The sequence below is a fragment of the Cuculus canorus genome, chromosome 4, assembly GCF_017976375.1.
Source record: "Cuculus canorus isolate bCucCan1 chromosome 4, bCucCan1.pri, whole genome shotgun sequence".
Taxonomy (NCBI): domain Eukaryota; kingdom Metazoa; phylum Chordata; class Aves; order Cuculiformes; family Cuculidae; genus Cuculus; species Cuculus canorus.
The window spans coordinates 78,650,717-78,671,705 of NC_071404.1; the positions used below are offsets into that span (position 1 = coordinate 78,650,717).

General features: G+C 49.4%; 1 protein-coding gene across 3 annotated transcripts in view; it reads right to left on the reverse strand.

Annotated features, from left to right (window-relative positions):
- Positions 1-20,989, reverse strand: part of ADAMTS3 (ADAM metallopeptidase with thrombospondin type 1 motif 3) — a 127,842-nt gene that overhangs the window by 39,104 nt on the left and 67,749 nt on the right. For all 3 annotated transcript variants that reach the window (XM_054066139.1, XM_054066140.1, XM_054066138.1), the window contains one exon: positions 17,412-17,568. In XM_054066139.1, the coding sequence (XP_053922114.1) occupies positions 17,412-17,568 (157 nt within the window). The remainder of the gene's footprint in view (positions 1-17,411; positions 17,569-20,989) is intronic.

The window sequence follows — 20,989 nt, forward strand, 5'->3', positions numbered from 1 at the left end:
GTTTCATACGTTCACACCTCTCCATGGAGGAGGAATACACATTGCCCAGAGCAGCCGTGGCTGCCCCATCCCTGGAGGAGTTCCAGGCCAGGTTGGATGGGGCTTGGAGCCCCTGATCCCATGGGAGGTGTCCCTGCCCATGGCAGGGGTGGGACGGGATGGGCTTTGAGGTCCCTTCCAGCCAAACCATTCTATGACGGTTTTCTCTCCCCGACAGAGCGCTGGAGCGTTACTGCTAATTATCTACGTCATTAACTCATTAAATAGACAGAAACGACAAGAGAAGATGTAAAATCCACTTGGCAGAAGCTATAAAACTGCATTAAAGGCTTTCATTAGAAAGCTGTCCTCTCCAATCTGTGTCACCGCTCAGTGCTTTCCAATTAATCCTACGTTTGGTGCACAGCAACCCTGCTGGGAAACCCCAGTCCATGGGGCTTCCTGTCTCGCGAGGGACGTTCATCCACCGAAGCCCCACGTGCCACTGCTTTACCCTTCACAACCCCAACCCAGAGCCTGCTTTTCAGGGAAGGTGGCAGGGAAGAGCGCTCACCCCATGACTCACTCCAAGAGCGCTCTCTTCACATGGCCACCAACGCAGATGAAAGCAAAGGTGGGGAACATCACGGGCAGTCTCAGCTGCGAGATGGCTTATGCAGAGATAAACGTTTAAAGAAGAGAGAAGAATGGAATCCACAGCATTCGGTCACATAAAAGGAATAACTGAGTGTGTAAAACTGGAAAAAAATGTGGGACAATGTTCACGCAGGCCATATTACCCAAACAAAGAGAACTTCAAACACCCTTCCATGGTGCCATGACTCACAAATTACACCGGTGTTCGACAACGGGTCGTTTCCTTCCACTGTCTTACTACGGAACGCATAATTGTCCTTAACTGTTCAGTTGTCACTAAGTGGATTCGGCCCTGCTGGCACTGCAAAGCCCAACAGCTGGTTCTGGGAGCCTGCACCTGCAGCCACACCGACCCGCGGCAAGGCAGGCCTCCTCCACCGCCGGCACCCGACTGCCCGGCAGCATCAGGAGCCAGGGGTTAGACAACAGCCTGCATGTGTGACAGCTCGCCGAGGGACACTGAGCTGTGGGCTCGACGCGTGTGCCCCAACAGATGGCAACCGAGGACAATCCTGGCTACTGCAAACCAGTTCCTCTCACACTTAGCCTGGGGCATGGCAATTTCCACCCCAGAGTCCCCTGGAACTCTGCTTTGGGCAAACACATCCGACTGTGGATCTCACCTAAAGCCTGGCGACCTCAACACAAAGGCCTTCGCTGTGTTTGGGTCAAGGCGAGGTTGTCTAAGACAGTAAGTGATGCATTTTAACAACCAAACTTTCAACAGCCCATCCTTCAGTGACACCACACATCGTGACCACACTGTAAGGAGGAAACTAGATGTACCTAAGCTCATTTCCTTAAAAAGCACCATGTGATGTATATACACACATATACTAGACAGAAATATTATATTACAGTTATTAAGGTGTCTACAACTGAAGCTTTGAGCATCGTTTCATCTGATGGTTGGACTGGATGATCTTAGAGGTCTTTTCCAACCTTAATGACTCTATCTGGCCGTCAATCCTAACTCAAACTGAAACATTTCAGGTTTTAACTAACCTGTACACAAACACTGGCTGGAATAATGGAGATTATATAATTTTTTTTGGGGAAAAAAACCCCTTCATCATAGAATCACAGAATGGTTTGAGTGGAAGGGACCTCAAAGCCCATCCAGTTCCAACCCCTGCCATGGGCAGGGACACCTCCCACGGGGCTCCAAGCCCCATCCAACCTGGCCCTGAACTCCCCTAGGAAGTGGAAGATTACAAATATATCCCAAATAGCTGTTCTGAATACACAGATTGCGGGTGTTCGCTACAAAATAGAAATTAACGTCACACAGGGACACACCTGTAGATTCTGTGAACTCCTCGAACACCGTCAGAGCCTCTCCTGAGTCCTCGCCACCCGTTCTGTGTCAGACAGCATTTTTAAAACCAGGAGGGCTCAAAGAGGGAAGGAGCAGATCCTGAATCAGAAGCCAGTTCTCAAATCTTACTCATTCCCTAGAAAGCAGAATCTCCCCCACCTCCAGCTCCGGCTGCAATTACACAGAAGACGACCCCAGTGTGAGGTACTTACGAACCCCACACAGTCCGACACCACACATGTATTGATGTTGCAATACTTTCAGTTCAAACCCAGCGAACAGGCAGTTCGGCCTTTTAACTTCGACTGACGTACCACAAACCTGGTTTGCAAACAGGACGGGATCCCATGTGCACTGTCTCCTTCCAAGGAGGGAAAGATGGTCTCCTGCAAGGCAACAGCAGTCATTCCACGGTGGACTCCTCCTCCTCTGACACTTGCCTTTTTTCATAGACGCTCTTGCACAAAGAAGCACTTTTTTCCCTCTTTCCACCTCCCCACATTCCTATGAGCGAGCCAAACTCGACTGCACCTCGCACAGATGTGTTATGAATATAACTGTGTTTCCACACAGGATATTTTCATTATTCCCCTCGCCTTCTCCCCATCCCAAGTCTGTCCAAACCAGCAGAGAGTCATAAATTGTCCCATTCTGACCTCCATCTCTTCCTGGCCTGAGAGACGGTGCCATTTCTATCTGCTTGCAAAGCGATAAATAAGGAGAGGGAGTTTTTCAAGGAGTTCCTTTCTGCCCTGCCTGCCCTCCCTGGCCAAGGCGCAAGGTGAAGCCTGGAAGCGCCTTTGACGGATCACTACACACGCCAGTCACTTCCGTATGCCCAGAACCAAGCTTCTCCCTCCTGACACTCACAGGTTGATCTTAACAGTGCTCAGATAAAACCACACATTTCCATCTCTTATCTTCAAATTAATTTGAATACAACACTTGAAAATTATTGATAGAACCTCACCAGAATGGGCTGCATCCAAAGCAGTGGGACCATAAAAGCTGGAGTGGGAACTCTGTGCCTCTGCACCACTCTGGTGAGACCTCAGCTGCAGCCCTGCGTCCAGCTCCAGAGTCCTCAGCACAGCACATGGAGCTGTCAGAAGGGGTCCAGAGGAGGCCACGGAGAGGATTCAGTGCTGGAGCACCTCTGCTGTGAGGACGGGCTGAGAGAGTTGGGCTTCCTCAGCACGGAGAAGAGAAGGCTCTGGGGAGACCTTAGAGCAGCCTCCAAGAATGAAAGGGGCTCCTGGAAAGCTGGGGAGACTCTTGATCAGAGAAGACAGGGATAGGACAAGGGGGAATGGTTTTGAGCTGCAAGAGGGGAGATTGAGATGAGATCTTAAGCAGAAAAGTTTTGCTGTGAGGGTGGGGAGGCCCTGGCCCAGGGTGCCCAGAGCAGCCGTGGCTGCCCCATCCCTGGAGGGGTTCCAGGCCAGGTTGGATGGGGCTTGGAGCCCCTGAGCCAGTGGGAGGTGTCCCTGCCCATGGCAGGGGGTGGAACTGCATAGGCTTTGATGTCCTTTCCGACCCAAACTATTCCATAATTCTATGATAATGTGAAACCCAAAACACCATTGGAGCAGTGTACCAAGCAGCGCTTTGTGCCCCGTTTGCCTCTTCAACAGCGCACTCTCTCTATGAAGCTGCTCCATGAAGCCAAGAAATTTCCCTGTTGGAGTTGCCAACTTTCCCTCTCTGGCGAGCAGGGTCCATTCCTGCACAGCTCTCCATTTCCTGCATGCGGCTTTAATAAACTCTCCAGACTGGTGCAAAGCTCGCAGAGACGGCGACAAAATAATAATAATAATAATAAAAACCAGAATAACCTGAGGTGGGAGAAGATTTAGGAAGAAATTTGAATGGAATATACAATGAGTCTGACTAGAAATATGACGGAAAGAGAGTCCTTCTCAAAAGGCAGACTGAAACAGTAGAGGGAAAGCAGCCCTGAGCGGGTGAGGGTGGAGAAAGGGGATAAAGGCAGCCAGAATCCGCAGAGCCGGTGCTGTGCAAGGCGATCTGCCTTCGCTCGACAGCCACAGAGCCGTGCACAGCCACGCTGGAACCCACGCTGCTCAAGAGCCAGCAGGCCTCTGGAGAAGGGAATACACAGGAAGGGAATACAAGTTCCTGATTATTAAAGCACTGAGACCTTAAGGTAAATGAAGAACTTGCACACAGATTGTGAAATACTGAGTTAGTAGGAGACAGAGGCAGCTGAAAGCTAAAATATGGGAGAAAGGGCAGCAAAACACAGGCAGTGTCACCACCAAAGGGCACTGGGACAAGGGACACAAAATTCAGTGCAGAGGTGAACCAAAAGAGTAGCAGTTGTTACAAAAGGCACCAAAGCAAAACACAACACCATGGCACAAATCCACAGCGCGTCCCCATCCCGGGGCACTAGATGCAGCCGCCCGCTCCGCTTTCTCCCAGGACGGAAGGCGGGGGGGAAGGTGACAGGGATGGACACAGCTATGGAACTGCCTACAGGTCATGACTGTGGAATAACATATGCCCTCTGACTGGGAAAGAGAAAACAAGGAAGGACAAGCAAGGTCAATATAAACCCCCAAATCAGACAAAGGCTGAAGGAGGTTCTCCTAACACAGGACGCAGAGGGTTTCAAATGGAACAGCCATGTAGCAGGGTCAGAAGAGCAGAAGTGTTGAACTGAGTTGGGGATGTCATTCATATAATCACAGAGGTTGGAGAAGACCAATTAAGCACATAGAGTCCAACCGCCACTGCCGTAGGAATAGCTCTGAAAGCATCGAAGCAGCAAAGGCAGGAGAGACCCAGCAGCAGCAGCTGGGGAGCGCAGCGCCTGGGGAACGACGTATGGGAGCCAGGAAGGCTTCATTGGAGCACTGTTCCCACCCACTTCCCTACATCAGCCCCTGGGCGATGTCATGACAGGTTGCTGAACTCAACAGCTCTTTCCCAGAACACAGGAGGGATGATTTTTTCTCCCTGTATCCATACAATTCAGTGCTCACAGCACCACAGCTAAGGCCAAGCTTGATCAAACAGGTCCTGGCCCAGAGTGCCCAGAGCAGCCGTGGCTGCCCCATCCCTGGAGGGGTTCCAGGCCAGGTTGGATGGGGCTTGGAGCCCCTGATCCAGTGGGAGGGGTCATCCCTGATCCAGGGGTGGAACTGGATGGGCTCTGAGGTCCCTTCCGACCCAAGCCATGATTCTATGGTTCTGTAAACGTTTTCTGGCTGCAGCCACTACCAGCCAGCAGCTCGCCCATATTAAGGAAAGGGAATTTCCTTAATACTTGCATTTTTTTTGTATTAATAATTTCTTCAGGCTTCAAAACCAGAGAAAGGGCAGCTCAAGACAGAGAATTCTGGGTTGAGAAGGAGCATTACATCTGACAAACAGCTGGGAACCAACCTGTGCGGCGACGGCTCAAGAACACAAGCGCTCAGCTTTCAAATCCTATTGGTACAGACAGCAGAGAACCTGGAGGAGACACTGCTGGCTTTTCTCCACATGACTGCCACGAGTATCTTCTCTACACAGGAACAAACATTCCAGCACCCTAAATATCTGGTATTAAAAGCCTGGCTCATATATTTTTTTTGGTTTTAGTGCTTATCAAGTTTCTTTCACTACCAGCAATTGCAGATTTGCCTGGAGGTGCCAAGAGGAGCCTCTGCTCCCTGCAGCGCCAGCAAGAAGTTCCTAATAACGATGCGGATGTCTGCAGACAGACAGTGGAGCGATGCCCAGATGGCTTTTGCTGTCAGATGTTTCCCAGCAGCTGACAAACTTCAGCTGTATAAAGATAAATATGAGCCATGAGCCCGTCTTGCCGGTGGAAATGCAAAGCGTGTTTGACAGTAGAGCAAACAAAGCAGATCTGCCGAGGTCAGAACGTCATCAGCCTTTGGCTAATTAGGTTAGCATATAATTAACCACCAGAACATTGCACAGCATTACGGCACTGCTGGCCACTCCAGTACCAGATTCTTTTAATTGATTTATCTCACCTTGTGTTCCTTGTTAAAGAACAGCTGTTAATTAAAGGAAGACTCCGTTTTTCTCCCGGTAGTAAATGTTCTGTGTCTCAGAAAGTCGGGAGTATTGAAAAGATACCGCTACTTGTTCTTGGCAGGGCAAACTCTGCAAACTGATTAAGAGAAAGGGCTTGAAATAATTCAAGAATCAACACTGTGAAAGCAATTTGAGAAATATCATTAAATATCAACCTCATCTCACAGCAAACTCACTTGTGAGCGGTGCTAAAGCCCCACCTCATCGGCTGTGGAAGAACCCAAGAGGAATCCAGTGACATGGCAGTGAAGTTTCAAGGACAAGCTACTTACAGTAGTTATCAAAATTAATTGCGTGGTTCCTGGATACTCACTGAGCATTGGTTAAATATGAGTATTTTGGAAAAAAAGAAAAAAAAGAGGTAAGAAATTGATTCATGACCTGGATTTCTGCTGCTGTCATGGATCTAAAACAGAAATCCACAGCTCTCGCTGAAAATCAAATGTTATTTGCTATGTCACCGATGATGAAAATAATTACCTTTTATTCATAAGGCACGGAGCATAATGAGTTACTCTACCATCATAAGGGATGCTCCAGGGATTTTTAAAGCAGCTTTGACCCCAGATCCAATTAAAGCAGCAGAGAAAATGCAAATTACTCCAAGTACCGGCTGAATTTTCCAGAAACAGGGCAAATCAAGCTTGGGTGAGTTATAATGGAAGCCTAAATGAGGTAACCAAGCAAGAGGAAACAATATGAGACTGAAACAGCATTAGGACAACTACCCAGCATGGTGTATCTGACACTGGGAACTCGGCCAAAGGGACTGGTTTACAGCTTGGAGAAAACAATGGGAATAGTATTTGACTCCCCGAAGTTCCCAGGTGCAAAGGACCAGGTATCTTGGACTGAACCCATGCAGAAACATTCCATATCATTCTTATAACCTGCAAGCATTCCATTTCTGGTTGCATGGACCTTCTCAAACACATGCATCCTGCTTCGCAGCACGTTTGGAATATGTTCAGGAAGAGGCTGAGCACAAGGGAACCGATTCTGTATCATGCTGGTGAATTACAGAATCCTGGAATGGTTTGGGCTGGAAGGGACCTCAAAGCCCACCCAGTTCCACCTCCTGCCACGGGCAGAGACACTTCCCACTGGCTCAGGGGCTCCAAGCCCCATCCAGCCTGGCCTGGAACACCTCCAGGGATGGAGCAAAACTGCTACAACACTGCCCACCGTGTGAAAGAGACAAAGCCCACCCAAACCCTTCAGGCACAGAGGACTGATGAGATGCTCCAGGGCAGGGAAGGAACAGCTGCAAACTGGTCACCGAGTGTCATTCCACTCCAGTATATCATTAACAGTTACAACTACCTTAAAATCACAAACAGATTTATTGTTGAGGAGAGAAAACTGCAATTTCTCCAGGAATGAGAACATTTTCTAGTGTTTTCTCCAACCACGGAGGCCACAAGCACTCAGATCAGACAGATATCTTCAACACGCTTTGACACTAACTCAGCCACGGCATTTAACCCTGTGAGACACTTGATTAACACGGGACTGTGGCGAGCTGAAACCCTTCTACGCTCAGCCACTCTATGACTCGGGGTCTGCTGGCAGCCTCTCTGCAGACACGAGCAGAATATCTTGTGCTGTCTGCTAGGACAGAAGCAGCAAACCACTCCGGAACTTCATTCAGCAAACATCCCCACTTCTGTCTGTCCCTGCACTTAAAGGGCCAGAGCCTGACGGGTTCCCAAGGAGAAATGATGACAGCAGAGCAGCTGCCTGTACCTCCCAGGGATGAAACATGGCTCCTGAATTCATAAGAGGCTCTATAGAGCTGGTGCTGGAGCAGGAGCACCACCTCTTCCTCAGATAACCCAGTTTTAACATATTCTTCGTCAAGTTTCTAGTAGAAGAAGGTGGGAATGAAAAGGTATGAAGCCATTTTTAGTATGTGACCAAGACCTTCTTGGCAGTGTGTCTGTCCCAGCACAGGCCTGAGACAACGGTGCATCAGAGCAGCACATCGAAGTCCTCACACCTCCCTTGCTCCCCCATCACGGCTGACCCTAAGCTGGACTGGCAGCACGTATCCATCCCTTGCTCCGACGCAGCCACCCAAGCCCCCTGAGTCCATTCTGCACTCACGGCCCATAGCTTCCTGTCCTCCAGGGAGGATGCAAGCGCATCAATCCGGCGTTCTCCAAGGGCCGGAGCTCACAGTTAGGCAGCCCTTGCAGAAATATGGGAGAAGGAGGACAATCTTACTTGTTTCTTGCCACCTGACAGACAGAATCCCTTGCCATGAACAAAAGAAAGGAGAGCTTCTACCCACAGATGTGAGTCGTAAGCTCAGTGTAAGCAAATACTTGAGTACGAGAAAGATCTCCGAACTGCAGCACCTGCTGAGCCCCACACAGTTGTTTTTTCCCTGACTTACAGAAAGGCAAGGATGGGAAACCATGTGTCAGCTCCACCTCTGTGGGTCTCACGAGTCCCTTAGCCGCTTCATCCCGGTCTGGGACAAACGCGCTCCCTGGCACGGCTCTCCCACTGCCTTTCTGACAAAGCAGCCTGCTTGTTAATAACCTCCCCGATCCCAGCTCTCTCACTGACTGCATCCCACGTTATCAGAGCGCTCCAAAGCACTATTAGGCGCAGCATTCTGGCAAACCCGCACTGTCTGCACAGCAAACACCGGTCGGGCCAGGCTGTTACTCGGCACTGTTTTACTATCTGGAAAGACTGACGCACTTCTGCAACCCAGGAATGGATCTGAAGGAACTCGGTCCACCGGGAGCAGAGTGAACAGCAGCGATGATGTTCCCACGTTAGTCACTTCCCCGCGCATCCCTATCGGCTTCATTTGCCCAGTCCTGGGTCATCCCATGCAAAGGAAACAGGATGAGTTCACTCTGACTCGGCATCCGTGCAGTGCTTTAGAGGGACAAAGGGAAGCAGGCAGGGAAGCCCAGGGCACATCCCGGTGCAGTGCTCGAGTGGCTGCGCAGGAACCCGCCCGGTCCTCGCCAAGGGGACGCGTCCGGCTCAACAGGCAGTCTGCAAGCACCTGCATCCCCCATCCCAAGCACACAAGATCTATTTTCCCCTCTTCCCTATGGAAAACCAGGGCTGACTACATCACATCCACAACTTTTCAGGTCTGTAACCCTGATTAAGTGGCCCAGCTGCCTCCTGCTCTGGAGTCTCATCTATTTCTGCAGTTCTAAAATCTTCCTTAAAATACACCGAGCAAGAAACCCATCAAACCCCAGTGTCCCACAATGGGGGAAAACGCCACCACGCCATCAAATTCAGGGGAAAAACCCAGCAACAGTGACAAGGCATGAAAATTGCCATTTTTAGGAAACAAACTGCTACATTTTAATTCATTTTCCCATCACAGACAGAGGTTAAAAAAGCCACTGTAGAGCGCAGACTGATTAAAAAGGATCTTTTCTTCCAGTGAAAGAGCCTCCTGGTGCTTTCACAGCATCTGATTTCAGTCCTCGATCTCTATGACGCGCATGTAGAACACATAAACAAGCAGCAGCCCCCGCAAGCTGTGGGAGGATTCATTTCCTCCTGTTCCTGACCTCAAATTCACATCAATTCATCCTGATAAGGCAGCTCTTCTGCATCCAGCAAGTGAGTTTTCCAGAGAGGGCCTGTCCTGGTGTGGACTCTTGTCCAGCTGGAGCTGAGCGGGGCCAGGAAAGGGCAGGAGGGATCAGCCCAGCACGCACCACTGGGTACCACCAACCTGCTCCCATCGCTACCTCACCCGGCAAACTTCAAAGGCACTTTCAACCATCTCACACGTATCTTTCCTATCACACGCAGTGGTAGAAACGAGCGACTTCTCATAGGAGCTCCATAGCTCTGTTCTGGAGCGCTTCTGACAGATATTGTTCATCTCTGTTAACATTATCCTTCCCTCCGGAGCCTCTCCTCACCTCCCACCTCAAACAATGAGAATGGAACTGGCAGCAGAGAGGACATCTCAGTAAGATCTGCTTACTGTCCTAGAATGGTTTGGGCTGGAAGGGACCCCAAAGCCCACCCAGTCCCACCCCCTGCCATGGGCAGGGACACCTCCCACTGGCTCGGGGGCTCCGAGCCCCATCCAACCTGGCCTGGAACCCCTCCAGGGATGGGGCAGCTGCGGCTGCTCTGGGGAGCCTGGGCCAGGGCCTCCCCACCCTCACAGGAAAACACTTCTCCCCAAGGTGTCATCTCAACCTCCCTTCTTTCAGCTCAAAGCTATCACCCCTTGTCCTATCGCATATTCAGAATCAGCTGTCCCTTACCACCACAGTTGGCTGAAGGCTTCCTTCCTCCTGTGCAGTTTGGAGGCGTAAGGAGCTTTATCAGGAAGCCCTGGAACAGCAGCAAGTCCCATGTACCAATCTTTCTCCATTTTATTACTTTCCCTTCAGATTTCTGTGGGTTTTACTGCTCTGGCTCTGTGTGCCTGTGGTTGGAATCAAGTCTTTATCCTTGGTTTTATTTAAGAATCATTTTTCTTTGTTATTGCCAAAAACCGAAGACGACTTAACCAGCTGGATGTCCCTCCTCCCATCACGGGGAGGGAAGCACGGCCTGACGGACACAGCCTGAGCGCATAAGGCACTTTCTAGTGCTTTTTGATCCATCCCTGCTCAAGCTTCTTTCTTTCTCCTTACAAATCCACAGCTTTTCCTCAGCTATGAGTCGGTGTTTTCTTTCTCTCACATGCATTTCAGAGCAGACAGGATAAACCCTGCACAGCAGGGACTGTGGATCCAGAACTTACATTTAATTTTATATTTACGTGGCCCTCGTGAAGGGACTCTGCCCTACTGCTCTGAACCTCAGCTTTGTTATCGTGGCCTCACTGGTGAGCAGTGCAGCAGGTCTAAACCACAGAATCCTGGAATAGTTTGGGTTGCAGGAGACCTCAAAGCCCATGCAGTTCCACTCCCTGCCATGGGCAGGGACCCCTCCCACTGGATCAGGGGCTCCAAGCCCCATCCAGCCTGGCCTGGAACCCCTCCAGGGATGGGGCAGCCACGGCTGCTCTGGGCACCCTGGGCCAGGGCCTCCCCACCCTCACAGGAAAACATTTGTTCCCAAGATCTCATCTCAGTCTCCCCTCTTGCAGCTCAAAACCGTTCCCCTTATCCTCTCCCTGCCCTCCCTGATCAAGAGTCCCTCCCCAGCTTTCCTGGAGCCCCTTTCAGTCTCGGAAGCTGCTCTAAGGTCTCCCTTGAGCCTTCCCTTTTCCAGGCTGAACAACCACAACCCTCTCAGCCTGTCCTCAGAGCAGCGGTGCTCTGGCCCTTAGATTATGTCCATGGTCTCCTCTGGACCTGCTCCGACAGCTCGTGTCCTTCCTTAGGTGCACTAAGGCAGCACACTTCAGGAACAGAATTTCTGCGATGTACCTTGAACATAATTTCAACACATCTCACCGACTCTTCCAACTCTTTAAAGAAGGATGAGTATTTCTGAGCAAACGTGGTTCCGTTCCTAGCCATGCCACACACCTCCTGTTTGATTGCAGCAGATTTACGTTCCCCGTTCTCCACTTGCTCTTGACCCACATTTTCCAGCCTTGTTGTCTATAACCCGCCCAGTTACGACTCAAGCAAAAGCTTTTCATATATTAACTCAGTCTCTAACGCAGAGCAATTATTGAACCGAGTCAATGCTGGAGAGGAATCTGCCAGGAAATGCCCAGCTCCCACACCGCCTTCGGCACAGCCATCACCACTGTTCAGAAAGTTTGTACTGGATGAGAGGTATGGGACTTCAGTTGGAACAAGAGAATGTTCAATTAGATAGGAAGAGGCAAAAAAAAAAATAACTAGTGTCATCAAACCTTGGAACAGGAGCCCAGAGAGGCTGTGGGATCTCCATCCTTGGAAACACAACGCTGAGTTACCGTGCTTGCATTCGATGAAGCGCCGAGCCGTAGAGGCACAAAGGGCACAGGGAGGCCTCCCAGAAGCCAGCATCTGACTGACTCATGGTCTACAGACAAACACCTTCATTTTTCTCCATCCATGTCATAAGGTTTGGACGCTCAGCTAAGGGAAGAATTGGATTGGGCTCCTGTTGCGAAGCTGGATGGCAATATCGGCACACAGGAGGACACCACTGATCATCACTGAGCTCCGGTGGACTCGCTGCCAAACTGCATAACTGGAAATGCTCAACATCCAGTTGACTTCAACTGGGAGGAAAAACACCTCAGTGAGCCAACTCCATACCCAGCCATCCAGTCTCCAGTGACAAATATCATTAAAAATGAGAGGGGAGATGGGAAGTACTGAAACAAAGGCACTTTCCAAGTACAAGGTGAATCCCAAAGAGTATCTGACAACTAGTGTGTCAAGTCCAGCACTGAGGGCAAAGAAAGCAGATCTGAAACCTACTCATGGACAAACCTGGAGTACAAAAGCGAAGGGAAAACACGCATGCCGGGCTGTGTTCACCAGGGAGTGTCCTGGTCCAAGACCAAAGCAACAGTGGTTCCACAGCTCTGTGGAACCCAGCCATACATGTAGCTTCCTGGCTACATTTTACAGCAATCGGTCGATCCCACAGCAGACCTGTATAGACATCCAAGCAAGGGAGAGAAAATCTAATTCAGGTTACATCTAACTCGGCTGAAAGCACGCTTCTGTCTGCGGTGCACACATCCACCCAAACTCTTGGAGAGGGCTGTAATTCCATTGCGCTCAAAGATATAACTCATCTACTTCCAGTGCTAAAAGTGCTTGATGGTTTTCTCATTACGTTTCCTCCCACTTCTCCTCCGGAGATCCCTTCTCCTCCTTCCCCTGTCAATACATCCATCACCAACACTCATTTGCCTTTGTACCGTGCCGTGCTGTTCCTGATGGAAAAGCACTTTCTTTCCTACCTTACCTTTGATCAAACAAACTGAAAACAAAGGAAAAAACTAAGCTCACCAAGCAATCAAGAACTTCAATGAATCCCACTGAGTTTCAATCTTACAGAAGGCGGCTTCTTTAAAAGCAAAAGCTCTAGCAGTTCTGGGTGAAGAGGCAGGATGTCTTCAGGTGAGTGCTTGCACAGAGTATCGCCACCGATACCCTTATTGTGACAGAGCATGGCACAAATTGTGGATACTATGGCTCCACAGAAATCAGTCCCATCTTTCCCATTATTACTGACGCACAAATCCCCCACCAGGGCATGAGAAATCCTGCTGAGAAAGGCTCCAGGCACCTTCTGGCAGGCCGACGTCTCCCCGACGTCTCCTGGAAACACTGATGTGCCTGGAGAAGTGCTGAGGGAGGTCTCCGAAGCAGGCAATAGTCTTCCCATTCTTCTACCTCCTGTCCCAGGGCTCCTTTCCCAGGCAACCAGGAGCAATTCCCAAATAATTTCTTCCTCCTACATGTTTCCCACCTGGGACAAAGATACTTGAAGCTGGCACCATGGTAACCCCATCAGCCACGCAAGCACTTGGGTTCCTGGGGGAAAATGAGAGTTCTGAAAGGAAGCTGGGAGAGAAAGGCTCCTGTTCCTTGTTTCCCACTGTTCGGAAGTAATTACAAAACTGCTTTAATCTGAAGTGCTCTCGGGATGAATAGGTTGCCGTTTAATAAACACACGACGATGTGAAGGGGAAGATGAAGTAGGACAGCCTTGAGTGCACTAACGTGCTGCGTAACCTCCGAGAGTAAGGCTGGTGGTCATCATTATAACATACCAAAAGAAAGGGCTTGGAACAAAATAATAGATGAATGGAGGAAAAGCAAACCAAAATCTTTCTGATCAGCTCGAGCAGAATATGACCCCAAATCTGCCCCATCAAACCTGAGTCTCCTCGCTGACTCCAAAGGACTTGCGTTATGTTTCTGAGAAATCCAATTTGGATTTATTTTCAGCAGAACCTGCAAAGAAGGGCTCCAGGATGCAAATCTGATTCTAAACTCTGCAGTTTGTTGTCTGTTCCTATTGTTCCTTGAACTCTATCAAGGAATAAAGTTCATGTTCACACATCCTGGTGATGTTTGTCAGCTCGTTAACAAAGGAGAGCGGATCCTTTTCACCCTGCCTAGACAGAAGGATATCACCATCAGGCTGCCAAACCCTGCCAACTCCGGCCGCTCCACAGAGCATCATTTTCTGTCCCTCACTGAAAAGCTACTTTGGTGAAAAGCTCTTATTCAAGATGTATTTAAATGATGTTTCATCACAACAGCCCCACACATTCCTCTAGTTTTGTCAGCTTTCTATGCTGAGCTCATTCACTCTCTGTTTCCAGACCCTTTGCCCCTGATATGGAGTCTTTTCATCTCTGTTTCTTTCTACCCTTAAGAATAAGGATTTTTTTTAACGCCTGTTATCTGGGAATAACTCTGATGATGTGAACATGGATCACAAGTACCTGTAAGTACTCGACTAATGCGAAGCACAGATGTTCAGTATCTTCAGGATCAAGACTTAAATTACCAAGGAAGTCAAGCTGACAACATGTCATCCCGAGGCAATCCGATACGGAGAAGCCGTCAGGAGACAACCATGTGTATCTACACCCATGAAGAGCTCTGGAGATTGTCCTGCTCCATGATAGGATTCCCAGACCACTCCTAACCAGATGCTCATCCCAGATGTTTAAAACCATCCAGTGTCTTTAAAACCAGCCCAAGAAGCTGTCCTGCTCCCTGCTCCTGGGCCGGCACTGCCTTCTCACTGCACCCCGGCACTCACTGCCACTCCCCAGCTGGGTGACCCAACACTTCAGCTCAGAGTGGGCTTGGTGGCTCAAACTAGGAGTTCCCCGTTTCCATACCATCCGATTAATGCATGCTCGGAGCCTGGTAGCTACAGAAATGATACCTCCTCCTCCCTCTGCTTCCATCATCTTTCCTAAAGCTGAAAGGATTCGTTAGCATTGCCAGGATGCTACGTCCCCACTGTCAATAAAAGCATTTTGGCTTGTGTTTCTCTTCCAGAACCAGTCAACTATTAAGTGTGCTGCATGAGAACGGAGTTTCTGTGGGATTCTGAGAGCCACCTACTCTCTATATTCCTACCAAATCCGGTGAGAAGGTCCTCTGCAGCCCAAGCCACCTGTCTCAGCTCACTGTCATTTGCTGTGAGCACGTACCTCTTCATTTATACTCTCCTACCATGTTCACGGTGGTCGATTCCACCTCACTTCTGAGCACGGACACGCTTTTTCAATAATTTTCTCGAATTCAGACAAATACTGGGACAGAAAATGTGGTCTGAGAAGTCTTGTTCCAGGTCGTGAATACAGTATACATTACTAGCTGACCCGTTTTGACATGGTTTCCTGTGTGACTCCTGCCTGACTCTTCACAAGGAAGAACAATCAGGAGCCTCTGCTGCTCCCAGGGGAGAAATCCACTCAGCGTTTGTTGATACAATGTCACCATCTTACTGCATTTCAGTGGTTTTCGATAGCTGAGACTTCCCGGAGGAGGCCTTGGCTGCCATCCCACAGGAGAGGAAGAGCTTCCTCTGCCCAGAAGAACTAACCCAGGCTCAGCCCTTCGAACCAGCAAACGCAGCGCAATGGAGACCATGGGTACCGATTACCTGAGGGGGTGGTTAAATGATTTTAACATTCACTGCTCAGCACCTACTGATTCTTGCAGGTCCCAGTGTTGCCTCGCTTTAGCAGGACAAAGACCACATTCCAAGGAACACGGTAAACCATGATAGTTTGAATTGGTGGATTGATTACCCATGAAACACAACTAACCAGTCCTGACACCAGCCTGGCACCATACAGAAAATTATCCATGTTTCCCTGATGTCACAGAGTGAGAGCAGAGGCTTTTACAAGCATCGAACAACCACCAGTTATTCTGGCAAGAAACCATATTTACACCAGAATGATGGAAGAGGGTGAGGTATAAACAAGCAACAATCAATGACAGGCTCTATCGAGAAGCCTGGAGTGGGTGTGCACACACAAAGAACAACAGATGCCCACAGCTCAAGGGGTAACTCTAGCCCTCTCCAGAGGCTCCACTGGGAGATTTTCCCAGCTCCTGAGCTCGGGAGATGATGAAACTTCAAACAAAGACTAAAGAAAGAAAATAAAAGGAAGGAAAACCTCCCATGTGCTACCTTATCACTTAATCTGTCTGAAATATCCAATTTCTTTCCTATCTTTTAAGTGGTTGTGAGAGGCTCTTCCCTATACACAACAAAAGAGGTGAAAAAAAAGTCCTTTAAGGAAGCCTATGGAAGCATTTCCGAGTGTGATGATGCCTACGCCCCCAATACTCCCAGGGAAGGAGAACTGAGGCCCAGTCATAAATGTTAATAGGCTTGTGATCCTACAGCAGTCCTCAAAGGAGGAAGGCCCAATTTGATTTCCTGAGCGTTTCACCTAACGCACTTCTATGGGAACCAAGCTCCACACGAAGCAAATGATGGAAAGAAGTGGATGCCCTGCGCTGTTATTCCCTACAGAGGCTATGGACACACAGGGATACCATGAACAGGAACCAGCACAGTACCAAAAAGGGAGCTGCTGTCCTTTAGGGCTCCCTCTGTTTAGTATTTGTAGCTAATTCCAGTTCTGGATGTTGTATGTGGTTGTTCTTCTCAAACCCTTTGAAGTTCCATGAACATGTGAACACAAATGGGAATCTGAGAAGCTGTGAGATGGTGAAATAAAGGCAGAGCACTGAAGGGGAAGGGAGCTGTTCTTTCATCCTCAGCCCACAGCATCAAAAACCTCAGCGTCACCACGCAATGTCTTGCCTTGTAAGGAATTATGCAATATCAAAAGCAGGGAGAAGCGTACACAGAACTGGATTAAACCACACAATAATTATTCTCAGATGGACCAACCACATTATCTTCAAGACAGAGGGGAATCCTTGGATATGTCAAAACAGATCCCATCAAGACAACTGCCTTCAAACCACACGAACTGCAACCATCAGAAAGAGGAGATGGCAATAGTCATCGGCACAAGCTAGCCCTAACTCAGAAAGAAACAGGACCCAAACTCTAACCAGCAGTTGTTTGGACAGGTGAGCCTCAATAACAATTTAGAACGCTAAAGTCATATGAGTGTTTCTATCAGTGTCTCATACCCCGCAGTATCTTACCAGCTTATAGAGAGCTCAGCCTTATCTCCACTTAAATGACTGCAAATGTTGCTCTTTGTTTAAGGAAGGCAAACATAAGCATTTTGCTGCCTGTCTGGAGGAGAACACCTTGTGGCTGAGTTCTGATGAATACACGTGTGCTCCCCTCAGCAGAGAAACTGCACATGTGATTCCGATGCTGTATTTCAGCAAAACGTGTAAATGCTTCATTTCCAAACAGCTCAGTGAGCACTGTCACTCTCAAAAGCAACCACAGCCTAGAGCGTACCTGGAACAGACCTGCAAGCAACCAACATGGGGTACTGTACCTTCCCTGTGGACATCCGGGAGCAATTCGGGAGGATGCTGCACAACAGCCGACCGCCTGTACACCATGTGGATTCTTCCCTTTTCCTCTTCCATTTGCTTTCCTCTTTCCAAAGGCTCAATGAAGTATTCATCCTTATCGGTCCGTATCATTCCAGCCTGGTGAGGAAGAGAAAAAATAGGCCAATATGTCATTTGAAAGCCTCAAGACGTGGTCTGGCACTTTAAAAACAAACACTAAGAGGGATGAAGTATAAAACACGCAACACAGGACTGGACTGAGAGACTCAAACTACCAATGGGCTTTGTTTGCATGGACTTCTTGCCAGAGGCGACATCCCTCCGTGCTCTGGGATGTTCACTGAGCTGAGGCCACCGCTCAAAGGCATCAAGAGAAGAGTTTGTCTATGTACAAGATCCATGAGCCCTTCAAAACCACAACTTAAGACTGAAATCCCAGGGGAGTTCACCGTTTGTACCTTACGCACAGCTATTCTGTAATCCAAGCGCGGCCCACAGAGCACCGTGACTGCAGTGTCCTGCTAACCCTTAACCCACGTGGATTCCCAACCTAACAGCTCAGGCCCTTCACTACTTTACTAAGAGCAGTAGGAGCCGTGTGGTTCCCCACTTAAATGAACACACATGGCTCCATCCCGTAACTATGCAGCTACGGACAACCCTTCAAACCCCTTTCTGTTTGCCTCCCGCCTGCGAAGGCTGTGGGACAGGTTTGCAGCCAGGGCGGATTTACGCTGGTCATTCCCACAGTTAAAGGCCCTGGAGTTGGTGGCACCTGCCTGAGTCCGGCGTGAGGGGAGGGAGGCTCATGCCTGGGGGACATCTCATTGCTGGCACTCAGATATACATCACAATAAGTAATGGTGGAGGGAATTTGGCACTGCACCCAAGGAAATAGGCACTTAAACTCCTGCTTACATTGAAGAGCAGCAAGGCTGAACTGCTTCCAGCACAGCCAGTGGAAGCAAGGACAGCGTGGAGGGAAAAATGGACACAGAATATGTAAAAGCACTGGAAAACACTAATGGGATGTGTATTTTGAGCAGTCTGCACATTATTATCAAAGATACTAACATATAAAATACGAACGTTAGTATAAAACGCAGCAGAGGAACTGCTAACAGTATTATCTTCACAATCTTTCTTTTCGGCAGTGCTCTCCTCCTTGCAAGCCAGTGGTACGGGGATGGCACCCACGCACTCCCCCAACCCCAGGAAACCAACACTGAAACTCCTGCCAGCGGTTTGCTCCAGAGCTGAGGTATGAGCTCTGCTCGGCTGGAAAACAAAGCAGCAGAACCTCCTCTTCCCACCCGACCCGCATCAGCCCCACGTGAGAGCTCAGCTCTCGCACAAACATGTATGAGATCCAAACCAAAAACCCGACACTGGCCCTGCAGCTCAGGAACCAAGAGCGGGAGGGGAGAGACGGCTATGGAACACGTTCTGACCTGTCCCAGGGAGACACGGCTCAGCCTCACCGCCTCACTCAGTGCAAGTGGATGTGGGTTCAAACAGAGACATTTCCTTACCCTCTGTTGCAAAAGGTCACTGTGCAAGAGGGAACAGCGAGGGAACAGCCAGGGAACACGGCAGGCCTCGACACTCTGGCTGTGGGGCGGGTTTTAGCTGATAACAACATCCCTGTGCTTCAGCTCCCATCCCATTCACCAGACCCGGCTCCCCGACATTTCTACCCCTTCCCAAAGATCCCAGCGGTGCTCAGAGGAGCCCTTTTGTTGCCGGTAGAAGATGTGAAAGCAAAAACCAATGGAGACCCTCAACAGCCTTTGAGAACATGACCTGTGCAGTGGCTCTGGACGTTGGCAGCACCGTGTGCAGCTGTGGGTCAGCTCAGAAGGGCTCTGCTCGGAAGGGCTGCAGCCGACTGTCTTAATTTGTTGAATAAAAAGGGTTACAGGCACCGTCTCCTTTTTTTCTTTGTGCCAGACCACCTGCTGGAGGAGGTGCCATTGCACTCCAGCCTCAAACACCATCGCACTTAGTTATTTATGGCAATGCTACACAGGTTTAATTTTTAATTATTTTTTTTTATAACAAATGGAGATGATCCTAGTCCAAGCTCAGACAATTTGTCAAATACAGGTAGAGAGAATTGCGAAGATCCATGACAGAGTATAAAAATGAATATTTTAATGAAAACCATCAATATGTTACCAGCAGGAGCTCACCGCAAGCTCCCCATTTTGATTTAGACTCAACAGGGACAGCTGGGGTCTATTTTATGAGCCCCCTGATCCAGTGGGAGGTGTCCCCGCCCATGGCAGGGAGTGAAACTGGATGGACTTTGGGGTCCCTTCCAACCCAGACCATTCCAGGATTCCAAGATTTTAACAGCCTGCAGGCAGGCGCGAGTGCAGAAGTCACTTACCATTTCCCCCCGCCCCCAATTTCATCATTAAAAGGACTTCCAACTTTCCTGCTGAATGGACTAAGAGGGACACAAGTAGGTACTGCATCTTCAGGTGAATCTGCCCTGGAAACCCCAAGCCTTTTCCTCCCGGCTTTTCCTCCAGGACAGAAGAGCAGGCAGGTGTTTAAGCCCATATTTTAAAGGCTCCCTTGGAGAGAAGACTGCGGTGGATTTTCAAGGAAGTATGTTGTGGAACTTTCTTTTCCAGAAAAGCACATTTATGGAGCAGCACAGGAAAGCACAGTCTGAAATCCTGGAATGCTATTAATTTTACTGCTTTTTCTTCTAAATTAACAATGTTCCAAATTTCTATCAACTCGAGGATGCCATTTGAAGTCTGTGCTCTGTGCAGTTGATCTGGAACCATCCACATCAGTCTGAAAATGTGAAACAAGACAACAAATTGCCAAAAAAGTGGGAAGCAGCCTTTGAGGCACAGCGGCTGGAAAGAAACCCGTCTCTGCTCAGCACCATCTCAGCTTTGGCAGACCTGGGGGGAGCGAGTGGAATTCTGAGCTTTCCTACAGCCTCGCTGCTTTCATTTGGGAAATGGCAGTGAATTCCCCTCCCTGCAGGATGTCATAGAACCACGGAATGGGTGGGTTGGAAGAGACCTCAAAGCCCATCCAGTCCCACCCCCTGCCATGGGCAGGGACACCTCCCACTGGCTCAGGGGCTCCAAGCCCCATCCAACCTGGCCTGGAACCTCTCCAGGGATGGGGCAGCCACGGCTGCTCTGGGCAACCTGGGCCAGGGCCTCCCCACCCTCACAACAAAACATTTCTTCCTAAGATCTCATCTCAATCTCCCCTCTCGCAGCTCAAAACCATTCCCCACATCCCATCCCTGGCCTCACTGACTCGGAGCCCCTCTCCAGCTTTCCTGAAGCCCCTTTCAGTCTTGGAAGCTGCTCTAAGGTCTCCCTTGAGCCTTCTCTTCTCCAGGATGAACAATCCCGGCTCTCTCAGTCTGTTCTCAGAGCAGATGTGCTGCAGCCCTCACATCATCACATCGGGGATACCTGAATCCATTCTCACTTCAGGTCACAAACGGCTTGTTCGACTCCCAACAAAATCTATTAAAATACCCTCCAAGTGAAAATAAAACCCACTGGTGCTGATCCCA